This window comes from Alexandromys fortis, unplaced genomic scaffold, assembly GCF_014885135.2.
Source record: "Alexandromys fortis isolate MF-2015 unplaced genomic scaffold, M_Fortis_MF-2015_v1.1 scaffold_37, whole genome shotgun sequence".
Classification (NCBI taxonomy): Eukaryota; Metazoa; Chordata; class Mammalia; order Rodentia; family Cricetidae; genus Alexandromys; species Alexandromys fortis.
In genome coordinates this window covers 1,410,005-1,428,069 of record NW_026067914.1, presented here as the reverse complement: position 1 = coordinate 1,428,069, position 18,065 = coordinate 1,410,005, and the positions used below count along the sequence as shown (strand labels likewise).

Sequence of the window (18,065 nt, the reverse complement as noted above, 5' to 3'; positions counted from 1 at the left end):
TATAAATAGGCTAGAACTGCTGGGGTCTGTACTATTAGCTGTATAAGAGGCAGCCAGCCCTTTCCAGTGTGGCTATAGAGTTTAGCATTTCCAGCAGCAATGAACGAGTATTCCAGGTGTTCCTCATTAACATTTATTATGATTTTTTTTCTTTAGCTATTCTTTTTTTTTTTTTTTTTTTTTTTTTTTTTTTTTTTTTTTTTTTTTTNTGGAACTAGCTCTTGTAGACCAGGCTGGTCTCGAACTCACAGAGATCCGCCTGCCTCTGCCTCCTGAGTGCTGGGATTAAAGGCATGCGCCACCACCGCCTAGCTTCTTTAGCTATTCTTGAAGCTTATAGTACTATATTGTGTTTTAATTTACATTTCCCTAGTGTCGTGTAGTGGTTTGAATGCAAATGGCCCTTATAGGCTCCTATATTTGAATACTTGGTTCCCAGGACTGTTCTGGAAGGATTAAGAGGCATGCTCTTCTTGGAGGAGGTGTGTCACTGGGGGTGGACCTAAGGTTCCACAGCCCCAGGCCATCTCAGTTAGCTCTCCTTTTTGCCTCCTGCTTGCAGCTCAGGATGTAAGTTCCCAGCTCCACACCTACCTGCCTACTGCTGTGCTCCTGGTCACAATGGCCATTGTCTTTCCGTCTGTCAGACCCAATAAACTCTTTCTTGCCTTGGTCATGGTTTTTCTTTATAGCAATAGAAGAATAGAAAAGTAACTAAGCCAGGCATGATGTCATGCACCTTTAAAATTACCACTCAGGGAGCAGAGGCAGGAAGATTTCTGTGAGTTTAAGGCCAGTCTGGTTACATAGTGTGTTCAGGACATCCAGGGCTACAAAAACCTTGTCTCAAAAATATTAATGTAGAGCCGGGTGACGGTGGGATCTCAGCACTCGGGAGGCAGAGACAGGCGGATCTCTGGGAGTTTGAGGCCAGCCTGGTCTACAAGAGCTAGTTCCGGGACGGGCACCAAAGCTACAGAGAAACCCTGTCTCGAAAAACAAAAACAAAAAAAAATTATTGTAGGGCTAGAGAGATGGCTCAGAGGTTGGGAGCACTGGCTCCTCTTCCAGAGGATCCGAGTTCAAATTGCAAGATCCACATGGCAGCTCACAACTGTCTGTAAGTCCAGTCCCAGGGGATCTGACACCTTCATACCAACGCACATGAAATAAAGTATCTAAAAATATTAATGTATAAATATAATAATATATATCATTCATGTATTATCACATAAAATACATTGATATATAACATGTATCATATATTAACATTGTATACTACAACATATGGAATATATTAAAAATATATAGCCTTTGTATATATATATATTTTATATATATTATTTTTGCTACCTGGCTTTTTTTTTTCCTGTTCTGGAACTAGCTCTTGTAGACCAGGCTGGCCTTGAACTCACAGAGGTCTGCCTGAGTGCTGGGATTAAAGGCATGCACCACCACCACCCTGCTTGTTTTTCTAAACAGATCTTTCCAGCCCTGACTGTGTGCTAGGATTCAGGCATGTGTGCCAAGTCTACTGCAATGGTTATTCTTTTTTTTTTTTTCCTGTCTGTGTGTATGCCTGCAGGCCAGAAGAGGGCACCAGACCTCATTCCAGATGGTTGTGAACCACCATGTGGTTGCTGGGAATTGAACTCAGGACCTTTGGAAGAGCAGGCAATGCTCTTAACCACTGAGCCATCTCTCCAGCCCCAATGGTTGTTATTCTTGTTGAAGAGGTGTTATCAAATGGCCATTCACACTCAAAGGGGGGTTCACGTTGCTTCTTAGGTAGCCACAAGACACCAAAGCATTGAAATCCAGCTAGCAAAAGTGAGATATGTGGATGGCGAAAAGTATATTATACCTTCCTAAGTAGGAAGAAAATCTAAGCTGTCTTAATTTTTAATCCAGTTTTTTTTTTTTTTGCTTGCTTTTTGAGACAGGGTTTCTCTGTGTAACTTTGAAGCCTGTCCTGGCACAGCCTCTGTTCAAGGCTGGCCTCGAACTCATAGATCTTCCTGCTTCTTCCTCCTACGTGCTGGGATTAAAGTCATGCATCACCAACACCCAGCTTTCCAAGATGTTTCAATTTTTAATGCCTAGTATGTGGTGACACATGTTGGCTACATTAGATTAATATAGTAGGATTAGTTTCACATTTTAAATGTGACGACGAGACTATTGGAAACTACATACCTGGTTTGCACTTGTAACTCCTATTACATTTTAGTATTTATGATTCTTTCTGCGTATGTGCAGTTATCTACATGCCACACGTCTGAGTGGGGGTCTGCTACTATCCTCCCCTTTGTTGAAGCAAAGGTTTCCCCCATTTCTTTTACACTGGATACTTTAGCTTAAGTAGCAGCCCTAGAGCTTCCTAGCAATTCCCCTGCCTCAGCTTTTGTTCTCCCTGTAGGAGTGCCACTGCATCTGGCATGCTCCCCCACCTCCCCCAGACAGGATTTCTCTGGCCATTCAGGAACTCGCTCTGTAGACTGGCCTGGCCTGCTATTGCTCCCGGGTGTTGGGATTAAAAGCATGTGCCACCACTGCCTGGCCCTGAACCTGGCTTTTTATTCACTTGGGTTGCTAGGACCGAACTCTGGCTATGGGCTATCAGACTCTGCTGGGCAGGGTACCTTAGCTACCTCTTTTCTTTGCTTGGCCATCTCCCTGGCCCTCACATTATCTGCTACTAGACAGTGTTTGTGTATACTTCCAAGACATTTCAGTCAAGTCAGACACAGCCCTGGTATACTCTAACATGAATACGTTTGTCACATTTACAGTCAAAGCTCAAAGCCTTGGTTGGTTGCCAGGGCCCAGCCTTCTTTCAAGGAACTATACTGACATTGTATGCTCCTGAGTGTTGTATTCAGAAATATTTAGAATTTGAAGGTTGTTTTCTATTTTTTACCCAAGATCAAGAAAGGGCAGGTTTGGCCAGGCAGTGGTGGCGCACGCCTTTAATCCCAGCACTTGGGAGGCAGAGGCAGGCAGATCTCTGTGAGTTCGAGACCAGCCTGGTCTACAAGAGCTAGTTCCAGGACAGGAACCAAAACCACAGAGAAACCGTCTCGAAAAACCAAAAAAAAAAAAAAAAAAAAAAGGCGTTTGTTGTGACCGTAATTATTTTCAAGTGGCTTGCAGTCTTTTACTTTGAAATAGAGTAGCCCAGACTGGCTTTGAACTCAAAATCTGTCTCCTACTCATAAATACTAGGATTAGAGACATGTACCACCATGCCCAGCTTGCTTGCATTTGGAAGTGTGGATGGTGTCTTTCATCTGTTTTAAGAGTACAATTAGTTAGCATTTTGGTTATACATGAGCATGGATTCCACCCAACAGGCAAATTTGGTTATCGGTTTCAATAATTAAGAATGCATTCCAACACTCACTGCTAATAGCATCTTTATTACCAGAGGAAAAAGCATAAACCTTAAATCTTTTTTTCATGCTGTAGTTTGCGTTTACGAAGTGATACAGCACACCATCTCCAGACCCTGGAGTTCTAAATCACTATGCCATGCTGCTGTCTCACAGTGCTCTCAGGAGCCATGTCTAATAGGACAGGGCTTTGAAGGCTTCCTGTTTCCTCTCCTCCCTTGGGGATCTGCTTCTCCTCTGTGGGCTGCTGCTCCGATTATGCCTTTCCCATTCCCAGATGGCCAATTATAACTATATTGCACTGTTCACTCCATGGTTCTGTGCCTCAAGTGCTACCAAGCTAGTTCCTCAGCTTCCCCTAACTGTTCTAACTTGAGAAAACCAGACCTTCTAGACCCAGTACCTCCCTTGTTCTTAGTAACAAACTTTTGAAAGGTAGCCCTAGCTCTTAGTTTCATATTCAAGGAATTGAAATAAAGGCTCACAGGTTAGAAAAATTGCAAGGCAACTTTATTCAAGCAAAGCAACAGTACGGATCACAAGTAGATTTCCAAGAGCAAAAATGGGAGTCCTGCAGAGACAACTCAGACTGTTCACTGTGCAGATATAAGGACAGAGTTTGAATGACTAGTACCTACATTAAAAACAAGAGAAACAGCTGGTAACGATGGCTTACAACTTTAATCCCAGCACTAGGAACAGAGATAGGAGAATCTCTGAGTTGAGGCTATCCAGGTTTGCATAGAGGCTCTAGGGTAGCCAGGACTACAAAGGGAGACCCTGTCTCATAAAACCATGAGCTCTCCTGTCAGCCAGTTTAGCTAAAATAGGCAGTTTCTGGTTTAGTGAAGATCCTGTGGAGAATAGAGTAATACAGTACAGATAAGGGCTGGTTACTAAGAGGTAGGGTCTGGGTGGTTTTCTACTTTGACAGGTTTGTCATATATAACCATCTCTCTAGAGTGTAAGATCTTTTCCATAACAGACGTGATTCTGACCACTGCCATGCTCAGCTATGCAGATGGTAAGCACAGACCTCTCCCTAAAACTTCACTTAGGGAGGTGCCTTATAGCACATAAGACCCAGACCATGAGGGAAGAATCTTACTACATTGTTCAGAATGGGGTACATGAGCAGTTGTGTTATGGGTTAACCACATGTCCATGCCTAGCACAAACCAACTGGAGTCCCAAGTTGCTAATTACTCACTTTGCCTGCCTCACTGGGATTTTTAGTTATTTCCTGTGTATGCTTTCACTGTGTAGCCCTGGCTGTCCAGCAACTTGCAGATAAGGAATTCACTATACTCAGACTGTGAAAAAACTATCCTATTTTAATATCTAGTAAAAACCACTTCAGAGAAACTGTAAAGTGTCTTCCACAGAACTGCTTTGGCAGGGAGCTACAGTATTCCCTCTAGGTAAGGGTGTGGCTGTCTTGACAAAAATAAAGCTAGTATTTTTAGTTCAATTTGAGTGGATAGTCCAGTAAGACAAGAAGATACAGCGGAGCTCAAGGTTGCTGGCCACACAGAAGCAACTTTTGATCAAGACTGAGGCAGAAAATGGGAGAATTATGGGCTGGTGAGATCATATAGGTACACGTCACCAAACGTTTGAATTTCTTCCTTTGAACATAATTGGTAGGACCAACTCTTACTTGACCTGACCCTTCATATGCCCCCCACACATAGGACAAATAAGAGAGAACTCGGGTAGGGAGACAGTTCAGAGGTCATCTCAGTAAAGCTGAAGCCTGCCTTGGTCACTTAGCATGTACCAGGCCAACTTTGATTTCCTTCTCCAGATTTAAGTAGCAGGAAAAAATTTCTAGAGACATGGTTTCACACAGTCCAGAATGGCCTAATTCCCTAGTTTCTCTTGCCTTTCATCATCCCAAATGCTAAGATCACAGGTCTATCAACACTCTCATTTATAAACATAAAAATTTTTTAACATTTTTGCAAAATTCTGAACAGTAATAAAATGTGATTTCAGCTTGTTAATAATAGCTGAACACAGTCAGGCATAGTGGTTCATGCCTTTAATACCTGCACTAGATAGTCAAATCTGTTGGGTTACAGGCCAGCCCTGGGCAAAGCGAGACCCTGCTTCACAAAAATCAGATCATAAAACTGGGCATGCTGGCTCTATTACCCCAGCACTTGACGTAGTACAAGTTAGCTAAGGCTTGGGGGGGGGGGGGGACGACGACATTCAACACTAAATCTACAAATTGAGTCCCAAGCTACTTATGACTTGGAGACCTTGTATTTAACAAAAAGGAAAAAAAAAGGCTACATTGCCAAGTTCTCTAGCCACTTATTTCTGATCAAAACTCCATTTAGATCCAGCTGTGCAACCTGGGAATCACAGGCTACATGCACCCCATAAGCTATGAAAGAAACCCAACATTGGGTAGCGTCACAATTCAAGACTTATGTTCCAAGTTAGACATACCAAACATAAAAACTAGACCAGGCGGTGGTGCAAGCAGATCTGAAGATGAAGCCAGCCTGGTCTACACAGAGAAACTGTTTTTAGAAACACCAAACCAGGGGCTGGAGAGGATGGCTCAGAGCACTGGCTGCCCTTCCAGAAGTCCTGAGTTCAATACCCAACAACCATATGGTGGCTCACAACCTGTAATTTGATCCGTATTCCCTATTCTCAGAACACTGTATACACAATAAGTTAAAAAAAAAAAAAAACCCAAACCCAAAGCGGTGAAACTGAATCTAGATGCACTCTACCCTCAATTGAGCAGCCTCATCATTGCCTAGTTTTCCCCAAACCTATTGCACACAACACCACAGGCCATTAGTTCAGAGATGAACTTACCTTAACAGGGCTTTTCTTCTAGCACCTCCTTGGGGCTTTGTGCTATCTTTTTCATCTCTAGACCCACTCAAGTCCAGATACCCAGTTTAACTCCCACCTGTCTCAATGTCTGACCATCCCTTGTTAGAATTTATGTGTTTCAACCATTAGCAACCATACAGTACACCATAATCTTTTTTTTCTTTTTCTTGGTTTTTTGAGACAGGGTTTCTCTGTGGCTTTGGAGCCTGTCCTGGAACTAGCTCTGTAGACCAGGCTGGTCTCGAACTCACAGAGATCCGCCTGCCTCTGCCTCCCGAGTGCTGGGATTAAAGGCGTGCGCCACCACCGCCCGGCAGTATACCATAATCTTAACAAGCCCACAGGCCAAGAGTTCAACCACGATGAACCGTACATTGTCAAAAACAATTTCATGCCCTTGAATTTGGCACCTTTGAGTAGTCTCATGTACTGCGAAAAAGTCCGACCAACACCTAGATTAACAATTTACAAGTAAACAGCACTTGTCTCCAAGAGCTGAGAATAAAGGCAAACACCATCTTGCTTGGTCTAAGTACATGTTAAAATCTGAAACTTCAGGAATCAAGAGCTCAAAAGAAGGGTTAGGACAGATGGCCCCTATCCATGAGGGCTTTGCTCAGAAATTTCAGTCCCATTTAGATTGCAAGCACCTTAATACACCCTAAGCACGGTAGGGATTGATAATTTAGGCTGCATAGCTGTGGTATTTTACATAACCATTCCAGTTAACAGTCATCTTCCCTAGCAAGCCTCCTCACTCAACCCACCACTTCCTGTGTCCCCAGGTTCAGATTCTCTTTCCCAGCCCCTACTTCAGCCCCATAGGAACTAACCTTATGCTACTAAAATTCAAAGCAATCACAAAATCCAACACTGAATTGACATTAAAATACCTTAGCACACCACACATAATTTTGGAAACCAGAACGTTTATTTTATGACAGATCGAAATCCTCAAGATGAACTGGATGCTGCAACAGCTGCCCTCTTGGGTTTAGGGGTTGTCCCTTCACGGAATCCATGCCTGTGCCAGGTTAAAAAAAAATGTTAATGCAGCAACATCAACATCATTTCCAATTTGTTTAAACCTTAATAAGCTTATCTCAGTTAAAATGCTGAAATCAATATAGCATTCATAAGTTCAGACATTTATTTTTAGAACATCACTGATAAGCCATCATTCACTCCACTTAAGATACCCCACATCACATTACAACAAACTGATTCAAACAAAAAGGCCCAACAATTTTAGGCTCATTTCCCCAATTTTCAAAAGAATCAAGGTCCTTATGGTCTAAAGGACAGGCTCCAATCTTTCCTTAGTGATGGAAGAGAACGACCAGATGAACAGCATCCTTGAAGCTGCTCAACCAAGACTAAATTCTTTTTTTTTTTCAAGACAGGGTTTCTCTGTGGCTTTGGAGCCTGTCCTGAAACTAGCTCTTGTTAAGACCAGGCTGGCCTGAATTTTAGAGATCCGCCTGCCTCTGTCTGGGATTAAAGGCGTGCCCCACCACCGCCTGGCTCCAAGACTGGCTCCAAGACTGAATTGTTATCAACACTCACACCTACTCTAGGAACCTCATTTCATTAATGTGAGCCATCTGAAGCGCAAAACACCAACAAACCATTACACATAAAGTTACAACTCCATGCAGTATAAACTCAAACACAAGGAATTGTTTATGTTCTCTTGCTTGCTGCCTTGTGACCCTCAAGTCAGGTCCTACAGCAGACTGTAGCCAGAAGCCCCCATCACCTAAACCTCACTTTCCCTATGGGCAATCCCTACATCATGGACGAGCAGCAAGGCAAGCAGGGCTGGCTTCCATACAGATTCTGAAACAAAGTCTAAGATGGGGCAGAACCAAAAAAAAAAAAAAAAAAAAAAAAAAAAAAAAAAAAAAAAACCAACAAAACCCCTATCTAGGGCTAGCACCCAGAAGAGGTCTAGGTAGCAGAGGCAGCCTAGGTAGTGTGAGGCCAGCCTGGTCTACAAGAGCTAGTTCCAGGACAGGCTTCAAAGCTGCAGAGAAACCCTGTCTCGAAAAACCAAAGAGTTAACCAAGTAAGTAGCCTTCGGGACCCCATTCGTAGAACAAGTCTTGACAAATCCGGGTGGTTCACAGATACACTCTAAAGGGGAAAAAACCAGCCGGGCGGTGGTGGTGCACGCCTTTAATCCCAGCACTCGGGAGGCAGAGGCAGGCGGATCTCTGTGAGTTCGAGACCAGCCTGGTCTACAGAGCTAGTTCCAGGACAGGCTCCAAAGCCACAGAGAAACCCTGTCTTGAAAAACAATAAATAAATAAAGGGGGAAAAAAACCAAACCCAAACAGGCCACAGTATTATTCCCACTACTCATCAGTGGAAAGTTACAGGACTCTTATCCCACCCTCCAGAGCCAATGGTATCGAAACAAAAACTGTACCTGAATCTTCGGTAGACAATTTTTAGGTGCCTCATCCGCCCAGTCCCGGTAGTGTTTCGTCTCTTAGCCTTGGCACTCCAGTTATCTAAGAAAACACGATTCCAAAGGGTTTTCTCAAGTACCCAATTTTCTCAGAAGTGTCTTTACAATGCTTCACCGAGCTTCACCAACCACCAAAGTTCTCTCTGTACCAACCACCACGCACCCAGTAAGGGGTTCTGTAGCCTACCTCAGCTCAAGGCATAACCGGCCAAAAGATCAGGGCACTTACACTTTCTCTTGCGCTTGGCAGGGTAGCCGCATTTGCCACAGGTAGACTTCTGAAGGTGGTAGGCCTTAGAGCCACAGCGGCGGCACAGCGTGTGCGTCTTGTTGCGACGCTTTCCGAAGGATGACGTTCCTTTCGTCTGCACGGTAAAAGCATTTATAAGCAATTTTAAAGACTACTTTCCGACGTACTCTGGCATTTTCACGAGAAATGACTGCTAACGCGATGTAACAAGTACATGAGGCAAAGCATTAAATTCTTCCTACGAAAATTTCTAAAAAACTACTGCCGGTAACTCACACGATCTGAAAGGGCGTCAGCGCGTTTGCAATCTCCTTGATTTTAAGTGTTAAGGGTTTAGAGCAAAGAAGGTGCCCGCCTCCTATTCCGAGCTCCAGGGAAGAAACACCTCCGGTTTCTCGGTGTTTAGAGCCGAATGTCTCCAAACCCGTCCTGGGTATCTCCCCGGGGGCAACACCGCGCACGATTCCTCCAAAGCTCGGAGACCCACGGCGGCGCTGGGACCGCAGGCTCGGCCCGCCACGGAGCGGCCGTTCCCCTGGCTCCTGCGGGCCACCGCGCGCACCCCGTCCTGGCCCAACAGTTCCCCTTATTGGGAATCTCGTCCCCCACGCACCGGCAGCAGGCGGGGCAGCCCGGGGAGGAAGGATGGAAAGAGATTAACAGAGCCCGAGTACCGCACTCACCATCTTGCTTCTGCCGCCGAGGCCAAAGAGACCGGAAGAGAAAGCACTCCCGTTACTTCCTGTGGATAAGCTTCCGCCCGGCGAACTACTTCCGGCGTCCGAGGTGCAGCACTCTTAAGGCTCCCGGCGCAGTGGTGTGGTTGGGACCCTGAGAGTCGGAGAGCCAAACGAGCGCCCGCGCCGGTAGGGGGCGTGGCTGGCGCGTCCGACCCCGCCCCCTCGAGCGCCTGAGGCTCGCCCGCCCCCCCCCGAGAGGCGGCGTCCACAGCCGCCCCTGACGAACTGTTTGCAGTTCTTCCGCTGCTGTCCCTGGCCGCTGCAGCTTTTGCAGTCTTTGTCCTTTTGCAGCCGTGCCAGGAAACGTCAGCGTTTGCAGTCTGGTCTGGGCCCGCGGCGTGGAATCCGGTCGTGGGGCTCGAGGGCGGTCGGACTCTCTGCGTGACAGTGCCGCTGGCTGTGTATGCTGCTGGGACTAGGATCCCGAGGCTGGAAAGCCAGCTTCCCAGGTTCGTCTTCCCTGGGACGCTCGCTAACACCCCGACCCCACTCTCCTCAACGCCCCCTCAAGGGTAGGATCTTTGTCTCTAACTCGTTTTCGTGCAAAAGTAATTACAGAGGCAAATTGTCTGATCCCATACAAGGAATCGCACATAGAACTCGTTAAATAACAGTTTCCAGCGCTCTGCCATCAGGAAATCTGATCCTTTCAGGTTTGGTACAGCTTGGAAGTCTGTAGTGTAAAAATCTTCTCTAGATCGTTTTGAAATTAGTAACTCGAGATTTGCTTGATAAACTCTAATACGTCTGTGGTTCTCAACCTCTTCCAGTACAAAACTTGAAGATTATATACAAACATTTGTGAACGGGGGAATAATCTCGGCCATATCATCTACGTACTTTCTTCATCCACGTACTTTCTAAAACAAATGTGACAATTACTGGTCTATCATCTTAGTTATTAACATCTTAGTTAATTGACAGCAGAACAAGGTGAACACTCAGGAATCAGAAGGGCTTTTTATTTGTTTGTTTATTTATTTTGCGTGTTAGCAAATAGGACTTAAGTACCAGTCTCTTCTAGGGGCAGGGAGTAGAAATGAAAAACTGAGGCAGTCTACAAGTGGAGGACGGATGAGATACGGCGAACCCAAGAGAAGGAAAAACAACCGTTTAAGTTGTTTTCCTGAACATAAATAAGTCTCAGGAGATTGTATGACAAGTTGCTACAAATTTAGTGGCATGAAGTAAGCTAGATTTAGTAAATGGGAACCACTCCTCTAGAGGTTGCCCCAGACTCTAATTGCTGTCTCCCATCTTGCTGGAATAATAACCCAGCTCATATTGTGTTACTGTATTCTCCTTCCTTCTGCGTTTAAGGCCCCTTGTAAGGATTACATCCACCCACACCCCACTCCATCTCAAGGTGAGCTAATCTGAAACCTCAATGCTATCTGCAAGCTCGTAACCTTAAAATACTCATGAGTACGAAAACAACTATTTTGGATGGGGTCATCTACATCATTGGCCGTGATAAATATGAATTGTGAAGAAAGAGTGAATGCGTATTAACCACCAAGGAGCCCAGCTCCGAGAGGGCTGTCAGTGCCTTTCCCCCAAGACACGCCTAGACCCGAGGACATCAGACAGTGAGATGTGTTTTTCTTCTCCATAATGTGAGGTACTTCTTTTTGGTGTGCTGGAGACCTGAAATTTATGCTCCAGAGGCCTAGGACGTCCCTTAGACTTTCCAGCTGTCTACTCAATAGCTAGGTTTAGGTAGGTCAGCAGCAGCAGCAGCTCAACATTAATTTTTCTTGTTTTCCTTTTCATTTTTAAGGTTGGGTCTATGCTGCCCAGGCTGGTGTCAAACCCCTGAGGTCAAGTGATCCTCCTGCCCCAGCCTCCCAGGTGCTGACAGGTAGTGCGGACACATGCAGTTAGGCCAGTTTCTGAAACAGCCGTTCTGTGTGGTTGAGACAGGTTCTCTGGAGCATCGGCTGGCCTGGAACTCGCTATGTAGACCATGCTGGCTGACACCTCAGAGACCTGTATGCCTCTGCTTTGGGTGCCATGGGGTTAAAGGAGTGAGCCACCATGCCCAGCTTTAGACTGATACCTTCAGCCTAGGTGCTCACCCTCTAGCGCTTTGCTTTCGTCACCTGTTGAGACCATGTTAATCCTGAATTTAAGATCCTGATAAAAAAAATCAGGTTTTGGCTCTTAACCACTTAGTGGTTAAGAGCACTGACTGCTCTTCCAGAGGACCAACGTTCAATTCCCAGCACCCACATGGCAGCTCACAACTGTCTGAAGATCCAGTTGCAGGGGATCTGACACCTTCACACCAATGCACATAAAAAATAAAGTTAAATAAACCATAAAAAAATATTTAAAAAAAATCAGGTTTTGGCCACTAACAATTGGTGGTAGATCAGTTTTTATTTTCTTTTTCCTCCCCTCCTCCTCCTTCTTTTTTCTTTTTGGTGAAATACATTTTTTATTGAAAAATATTTTCATGTAATATTTGATCATGCTTTTTCCCTCCCCCAGTTCCTCCCATATTCTCAACTCCCTACCGTTCCAACCTTATATCTTTTTTCTCCCTTTATTTTAAAAAAATACAAACAAAAAAGAAATATAATCCCTACCCCCCACTAAAAATAAAATCAAAATGAAATTCAAACAGGCAAAAGAACAGTAAGTCAAAAATTGTCATCTCCTGGGCATGGGGCCTGCCCTGGAGTGTTGATGGACCCAGTGTCACTCATTGGTGAGAACTGATCTTCCCTTTGTCGGCAGTTATCAAGTGCAGGTAGCCTTTTGGTTTGTGGTGAAGGAGGGGGACCCCACGTCCGCATCCCCCTCTCAGTGCTAACCCCGTCTGGCTTGAACCTGTGCAGGTCTTGTGTGCGCTGCCACAGCCTCTGAGAGTTCCTATGTGCATCGGGTCCTGTTGCGTCTGGAAGACGGTTTCCTTGGAGTCATCCGTCCCTTCTAGTACATGCCATCTTCCTGCGCCTCTTCCAGACAGACCCCTGAAATTTGATGAAGATAGCCCATTTAGGATGGTGTACTCCAAAGTCTCTCATTCTCTGCATATTGCCCAACTGTCTCTGTTAGTTCCTGTCTGCTGCAACAGGAAGCTTCTCTGATATGGCTTGAGCAAGACACTGATCTGTGGCTATATCAGTATATCATTAAGAGTCATTTTATTGCTATGCTCCTTTGGCAGAATAATAGTAGTAGATTTCCCCCCTTCCCCCCCCCCACTGCCCATGCCCATGACCTGTCTAGTTTCAGGTTCTGGGTCACCCAGGTATTGTCAGATATTGGTCCCATCTCATGTTATTCCTATAACATTTGTGCCACTATTGCACCAGTATATCTTTCCGGCAGGTCATTGTTGTAGGTCACAGGCTATGGAGCTGGGTGATAATTGCTTTCTCCTCTGGGTGTGCCCAGTACTTCCAGTACTATAAATACTAGTTAATCAGGGTGAAGTTTCCGGTTGGGCACCAGCTTGACTTCTCTATGTCTGATGACATAAGTAATTTGGGAGGCAGAGGCAGTTGTATCTCTGTGAGTTTGAAGCCATCCTGGTCTACACAATGAGTTCCTGGACAGCCAGGACTACATTAGAGAGACCCTGTCCCAAAAATTAATTTAAATTAAAAATTATTTTATGTGTATGAGTGTTTTGCCTCCATGTATGTATGTATACCATATCCATGCCTGGTGCCAGCAGAGTTCAGAAGAAGGCATTGGATTTCCTGGATTTTTTTATTTTTTGATTTTCAAGACAGGGTTTCTCTGTAGTTTTGGTGCTTGTCCTAGAACTAGCTCTTGTAGACCAGGCTGGCCTCGAACTCACAGAGATCCACCTGCCTCTGCCTCCCGAGTGCTGGGATTTAAGGCATGCGCCACTGCTGCCCAGCTAGACCTAGATTTATGGATGGTTCTAAGCCACCATCTTGTGAATGCTGGGAACTGAACAGCAGCCAGTTCTTCTGCAAGAGTAACAAGTGTTCTTACTGCTAAGCCATCTCTCCAGCCCCTGCACATCCAAGGTGGGATTGCTGGGTTGAAAATTATACATTTTGAATCTTTATTTGGCTTTATTATTTACCTGCATATTGAAGATTGCTCTCCACAAGTCAGTTCATTTACATTGGTATCATCATAGTACAGTACCTGGGGCAGGCATATATAGCCCACTTCATCTTTTGTTTTGTTTTATTAAGAGAGGGTCTTTCTATGTGGTCCTGACTGGCCTAGAACACACAGTGTAGACTCGGCTAACCTTGAAACTGCGGCAATCCTGGTTCTCTCGCCTTTGCCTTCTGAATGCTAGGATGATAGGTGTGTGCTACTGTTTGTTCCGCTGCCCGGTATTAATAATCAAAGAGCAGAGAGGGTTCTGTCCTCAGCAAGCACTCACACACACACACACACACACACACACACACACACACACGCAAAGAGCAAATAAAGAGCCAACAACCAGGAAATCAAGGACAGAGTGCTCCGAGCTGCTGTTCCCTCCTATGTTTGTTCTTCTCTGCCCTCTCCAACAAAGGTATTCTTGACATATTTTATCTTTGCTAAGTAGAATTCTTCTCTCTCTCTCTCTCTCTCTCTCTCTCTCTCTCTCTCTCTCTCTCTCTCTCTCCTATACTTCTATACATGTCAGAATGTTTTAATTCATTTGCTGGTTTTCAGGAAGCAATGGCTACCAAGAGTGCTTCCTCAGAAATCATAGCAAGACAAAGAACGAAGTTGCTTAATGTCCTCCAGCAAGACCCCGATTCTCTCTTGGATACGTTAGCCTCTCAGAGACTGATTTCTGAGGACGAGTATGAGATGCTAGAACAGATTCCAGATCCCCTGAAGAAAAGTCGGAAGCTGTTAATTGTGGTCCAGAAGAGGGGAGAGGAGAGCTGTCATTGTTTCCTCAGGTGTTTTTCTGACACGTTCCCAGAGGCAGCTGCCACTTTGGGCTTAAAGCATGGTAAGTTGCTTTTTCAAATTTTGAAGGAAAGGGGGAGGAAACGGATTTTCTAAAAAAGAAAATGAATTGTTGCCTGCTGTTTGGATTTGACTTCCGAAGTCGATTCTTACTGAATTCTGAGATAGGAAGTATGGTTTTTACAGCAGGGAACAATGACCTCATTGATTAGGAGACCTGTCTTCGCTGATCAGAGTGCTCTCTGGCTCTTTCAGTGCCCCCAGCAGATCCTCATTGTTCCGGGGCTGGGAAAGAGCTCACTGTCAATCCTGGTACTCTCTAGGGCTTTCCTGCACATGTAGGTACATTTGAGACTCAATGTCCCCAAAGACCTGGAGCACGGCCTTTGACTATTCACTCTGAAACTACAGGGAAAACCACTTGTAATAACCAGCCAGAAAACTGGGTATAATATTAAATGAGTTAATCCAGACTCAGAAAGAAAACCTGCACATTAATATAACAACTATTGTATGGGATTCATACAGTGGGATTCAGTATGGAATTTTATTATATGTAAACATGTATCAGCTTGGCTGTTGGCATATCTACCAGAGCTGGGGAGATTGGCTCACGTGGTAAAATGCTTGCTGGGAAAGCGTGAGGATTTGAATTCAGATTCCCAGGATCCACCTAGAGTGCTGGCCAGGGTAGCATGAACCCATGTACCCAGCATTGGAAGGCAGAGGCAAATAGATATAGGCTCTGGAGCTTGCTGGCTGGCTAGACTCACCAGAGAGGAGGAAGATAGCCCAGTTCCAACCCCCAGGCTCCACAGGCATGTGCACCTGCACCAGTGAGTGCACACAGAAACACATGGATGTTTGCTGCACACACATAGGATAGAACATCCTATTCTATACTAGCTATTTAAAAGTATGCACAAGGGGCTGGAGAGATGGCTCAAGAGGTTAAGAGCATTGCCTGCTTGACCCGTCCAGCAGGCCAGGTTATTTTATGGGTCTCGAGGAGGCATCACCTAGGAACAATGGGGGGGGGGGGAAGGGAAAGGGAACCAAGCGCGTAAAGAAAGACAAAGTCAGTCTGAGATGCGTCAAGGCTCCGTTTATTACAGGCAAGGTTTTACTTTTATAAGGTGGTTTTGGCAGGGTGGGGTAGGGGTAAGAGAGGGTGGAAAGCTACTGTGCCCTAGGTCAAAGAGGGAGTGGCTGTTCCTCTGTTCTTTGCCCCCTGCAGGACATACCACAAGATGTTTCACAGATAATAAGAACAAAAAACAAGCCGCTCTTGACACCTGCAGCTCAGCTAGACCGCAGCTCAGCTAGTTGTGCAGCAAGCAAACTGTTCTTATAAGAAGTGTGTGAAGAATTGCCGGGCGATGGTGGCGCACGCCTTTAATCCCAGCACTCGGGAGGCAGAGGCAGGCGGATCTCTGTGAGTTCGAGACCAGCCTGGTCTACAGAGCTAGTTCCAGGACAGGCTCCAAAGCCACAGAGAAACCCTGTCTCGAAAAACCGAAAAAAAAAAAAAAAAGAAGTGTGTGGAGGATAGGCCAGCTTTCTTGGCTTGGGGTCTCTTGGTCCCCAACACCTGCTCTTCCAAAGGTCCTGAGTTCAATTCCCAGCAACCACATGGTGGCTCACAACCATCTGTAATGGGGTCTGGTGCCCTCTTCTGGCCTGCAGGCATACACACAGACAGAATATTGTATACATAATAAATAAATAAAAATATTAAAAAACCCTTAAAAGTATGCACAAATACTATTAGATGATCCAAAAATAACTATATATATATATGTATGTATATATATTCAGTGGAATCAAAACCAGTGCACATAGATAGCACTCTGCCTTTGTTACTGAGGTACTTTTCACAAGAGCCAGCTTACAGAATCCACCTATTTTCCAATCAGTGGATGCACAAATAAAAAAATATGCCATATAAAGACAGTGGTGTATAGTTCAGCCATCACAGTGAAAGTCAGGCATGTTAGCTTATGTCTGTCGTTCTTACAGAGGCAGAGGTGGGAGGACCAAGAATTGCAGACCAGCCTGGGCGACATAGCAAGTTCCAAGCTGCCATGGCTACAGAGCGAGAGCCTGTCTCAAAATTAAGCAAACATAAGAACAAACAGAAAGGATGACATCATGTTTGTAGGAAAAGTGGATAGAGCCAAAAAAGATCATATTGAGCGATATCAGATCTGAAGGACAAACATCACATGCTTTCTGTCATTTGTAAATCTACATTTCTATATGTGCACATTAAATATGTATGATAAGAAGGTGGGAGAGAGCATCTGTTGGGAATAGAAAGACAAGCTGGAGGAGAGAGGATGAGAGAGCAGTATGGGACGAGCGTAATCAAACTATGAGCTGTGTGTGTGAGAGAGAGAATGCTACTATTAATTGTGTGATTAATAAGAGCTAGTAAAAATTTATAGTGTCTTGAAAATGGACTTGTTACAAAACGTAGTAATGGCTAGTGATGGGGGCGGGGAACTAGTCCAGTTTATTGTTTAGCAATTCAAGAAATAACCACTAGATGGAGATGAGCTTTTTTCTTTTCTCCTTCCTTCTTTTCTTCCATCCTCCCTTCCTCCCTCCCTCCCTCCCTCCCTTCTTTCCTTCCTTTCTATTTTTTTTTTTTTTGGTTTTTCAAGACAGGGTTTCTCTGTAGCTTTGGAGCCTGTCCTGGAACTCCCTTTGTAGACCAGGCTGGCCTCGAACTCACAGAGATCCTCCTGCCTCTGCCTCCCGAGTGCTGGGATTAAAGGCGTGCGCCACCACCGCCCAGCTTCCTTTCTATTTTTTAAGTAATATACTAATAGAAGATCCAAGATGATTTTAAGGGATGATAGAGATAGGGCTTAGGTTAAAACAGTGTATGTTCATGATCCTTAAAGCAGGCCAAACCTTGTTCTAGCTTCCTTTCCAGTTACTGTATTCAAAGTAATTTGTGACAACAAGTAATGTATGCAGGGTGATTTTAGTTCATAATCCCGGGCTACAGTTCATCATTGTGGGAGGAGTCACAGAGACAGAGGCTCTCAGGAGAGAGCTAGTTCCATCCTTTCTACAGTCAGGAGCAGGGACAAAAGAATGCCTTTTGTTTGCTGGCTTGTGCTCAACTTCTTTTCTGGACTCTTCTGCTCTTCAGGACCCCCTGCCTAGGGATTTCCACCACCCCCAGTGGCTGGGGTGGGCCTTCCTACATCAGTTCATTTGAAACAGTCCTCCACAGCCACGTCCAAAGGCCAACCCAATGTAGAGAATGCCTCACATGAGAGCCTCTTCTCTGGCGATTCTAAGCTGTGTTGACAGTTAAAAACTAACCTTTACTAGCCTCATGTGCCTGGAAAAATAGAGTTTGCTATTTCTAGAATACACTATTCCAACACAGTAATCAGCTCATTCATTAGGAGTTACTGGGATTT

General features: G+C 44.9%; 2 protein-coding genes and 1 non-coding gene across 5 annotated transcripts in view; 1 reads left to right on the top strand and 2 right to left on the bottom strand.

Moving 5' to 3' along the window:
• Positions 1-7,144: 7,144 nt before the first annotated feature.
• Positions 7,145-9,795, bottom strand: Rpl37 (ribosomal protein L37). Its single transcript, XM_050138962.1, has 4 exons — positions 9,661-9,795; positions 8,957-9,092; positions 8,686-8,770; positions 7,145-7,278 (listed from the first exon to the last, which is right to left on the bottom strand). The coding sequence occupies exons 1-4, from the start codon at positions 9,661-9,663 to the stop codon at positions 7,209-7,211; spliced, it is 294 nt and encodes a 97-aa protein (XP_049994919.1). The 5' UTR covers positions 9,664-9,795; the 3' UTR covers positions 7,145-7,208.
• Positions 7,350-7,430, bottom strand: LOC126499766 (small nucleolar RNA SNORD72). Its single transcript, XR_007591184.1, has one exon. It is a non-coding gene; the product is annotated as a small nucleolar RNA SNORD72 (small nucleolar RNA).
• A 142-nt stretch (positions 9,796-9,937) lies between the features above and the next one.
• Card6 (caspase recruitment domain family member 6) overlaps positions 9,938-18,065 on the top strand; it is a 33,457-nt gene continuing 25,329 nt past the window's right edge. The window contains exons 1-2 of one of the 3 annotated variants that reach the window (XR_007591141.1): positions 9,938-10,166; positions 14,380-14,668. Coding sequence is in view for 2 of the 3 variants with exons in the window: in XM_050138937.1 (XP_049994894.1) it covers positions 14,386-14,668 (283 nt within the window). In the remaining variant the exon portion in view is untranslated. The remainder of the gene's footprint in view (positions 10,167-14,379; positions 14,669-18,065) is intronic. The other 2 variants (XM_050138937.1, XM_050138939.1) reach the window with 2 other exon arrangements.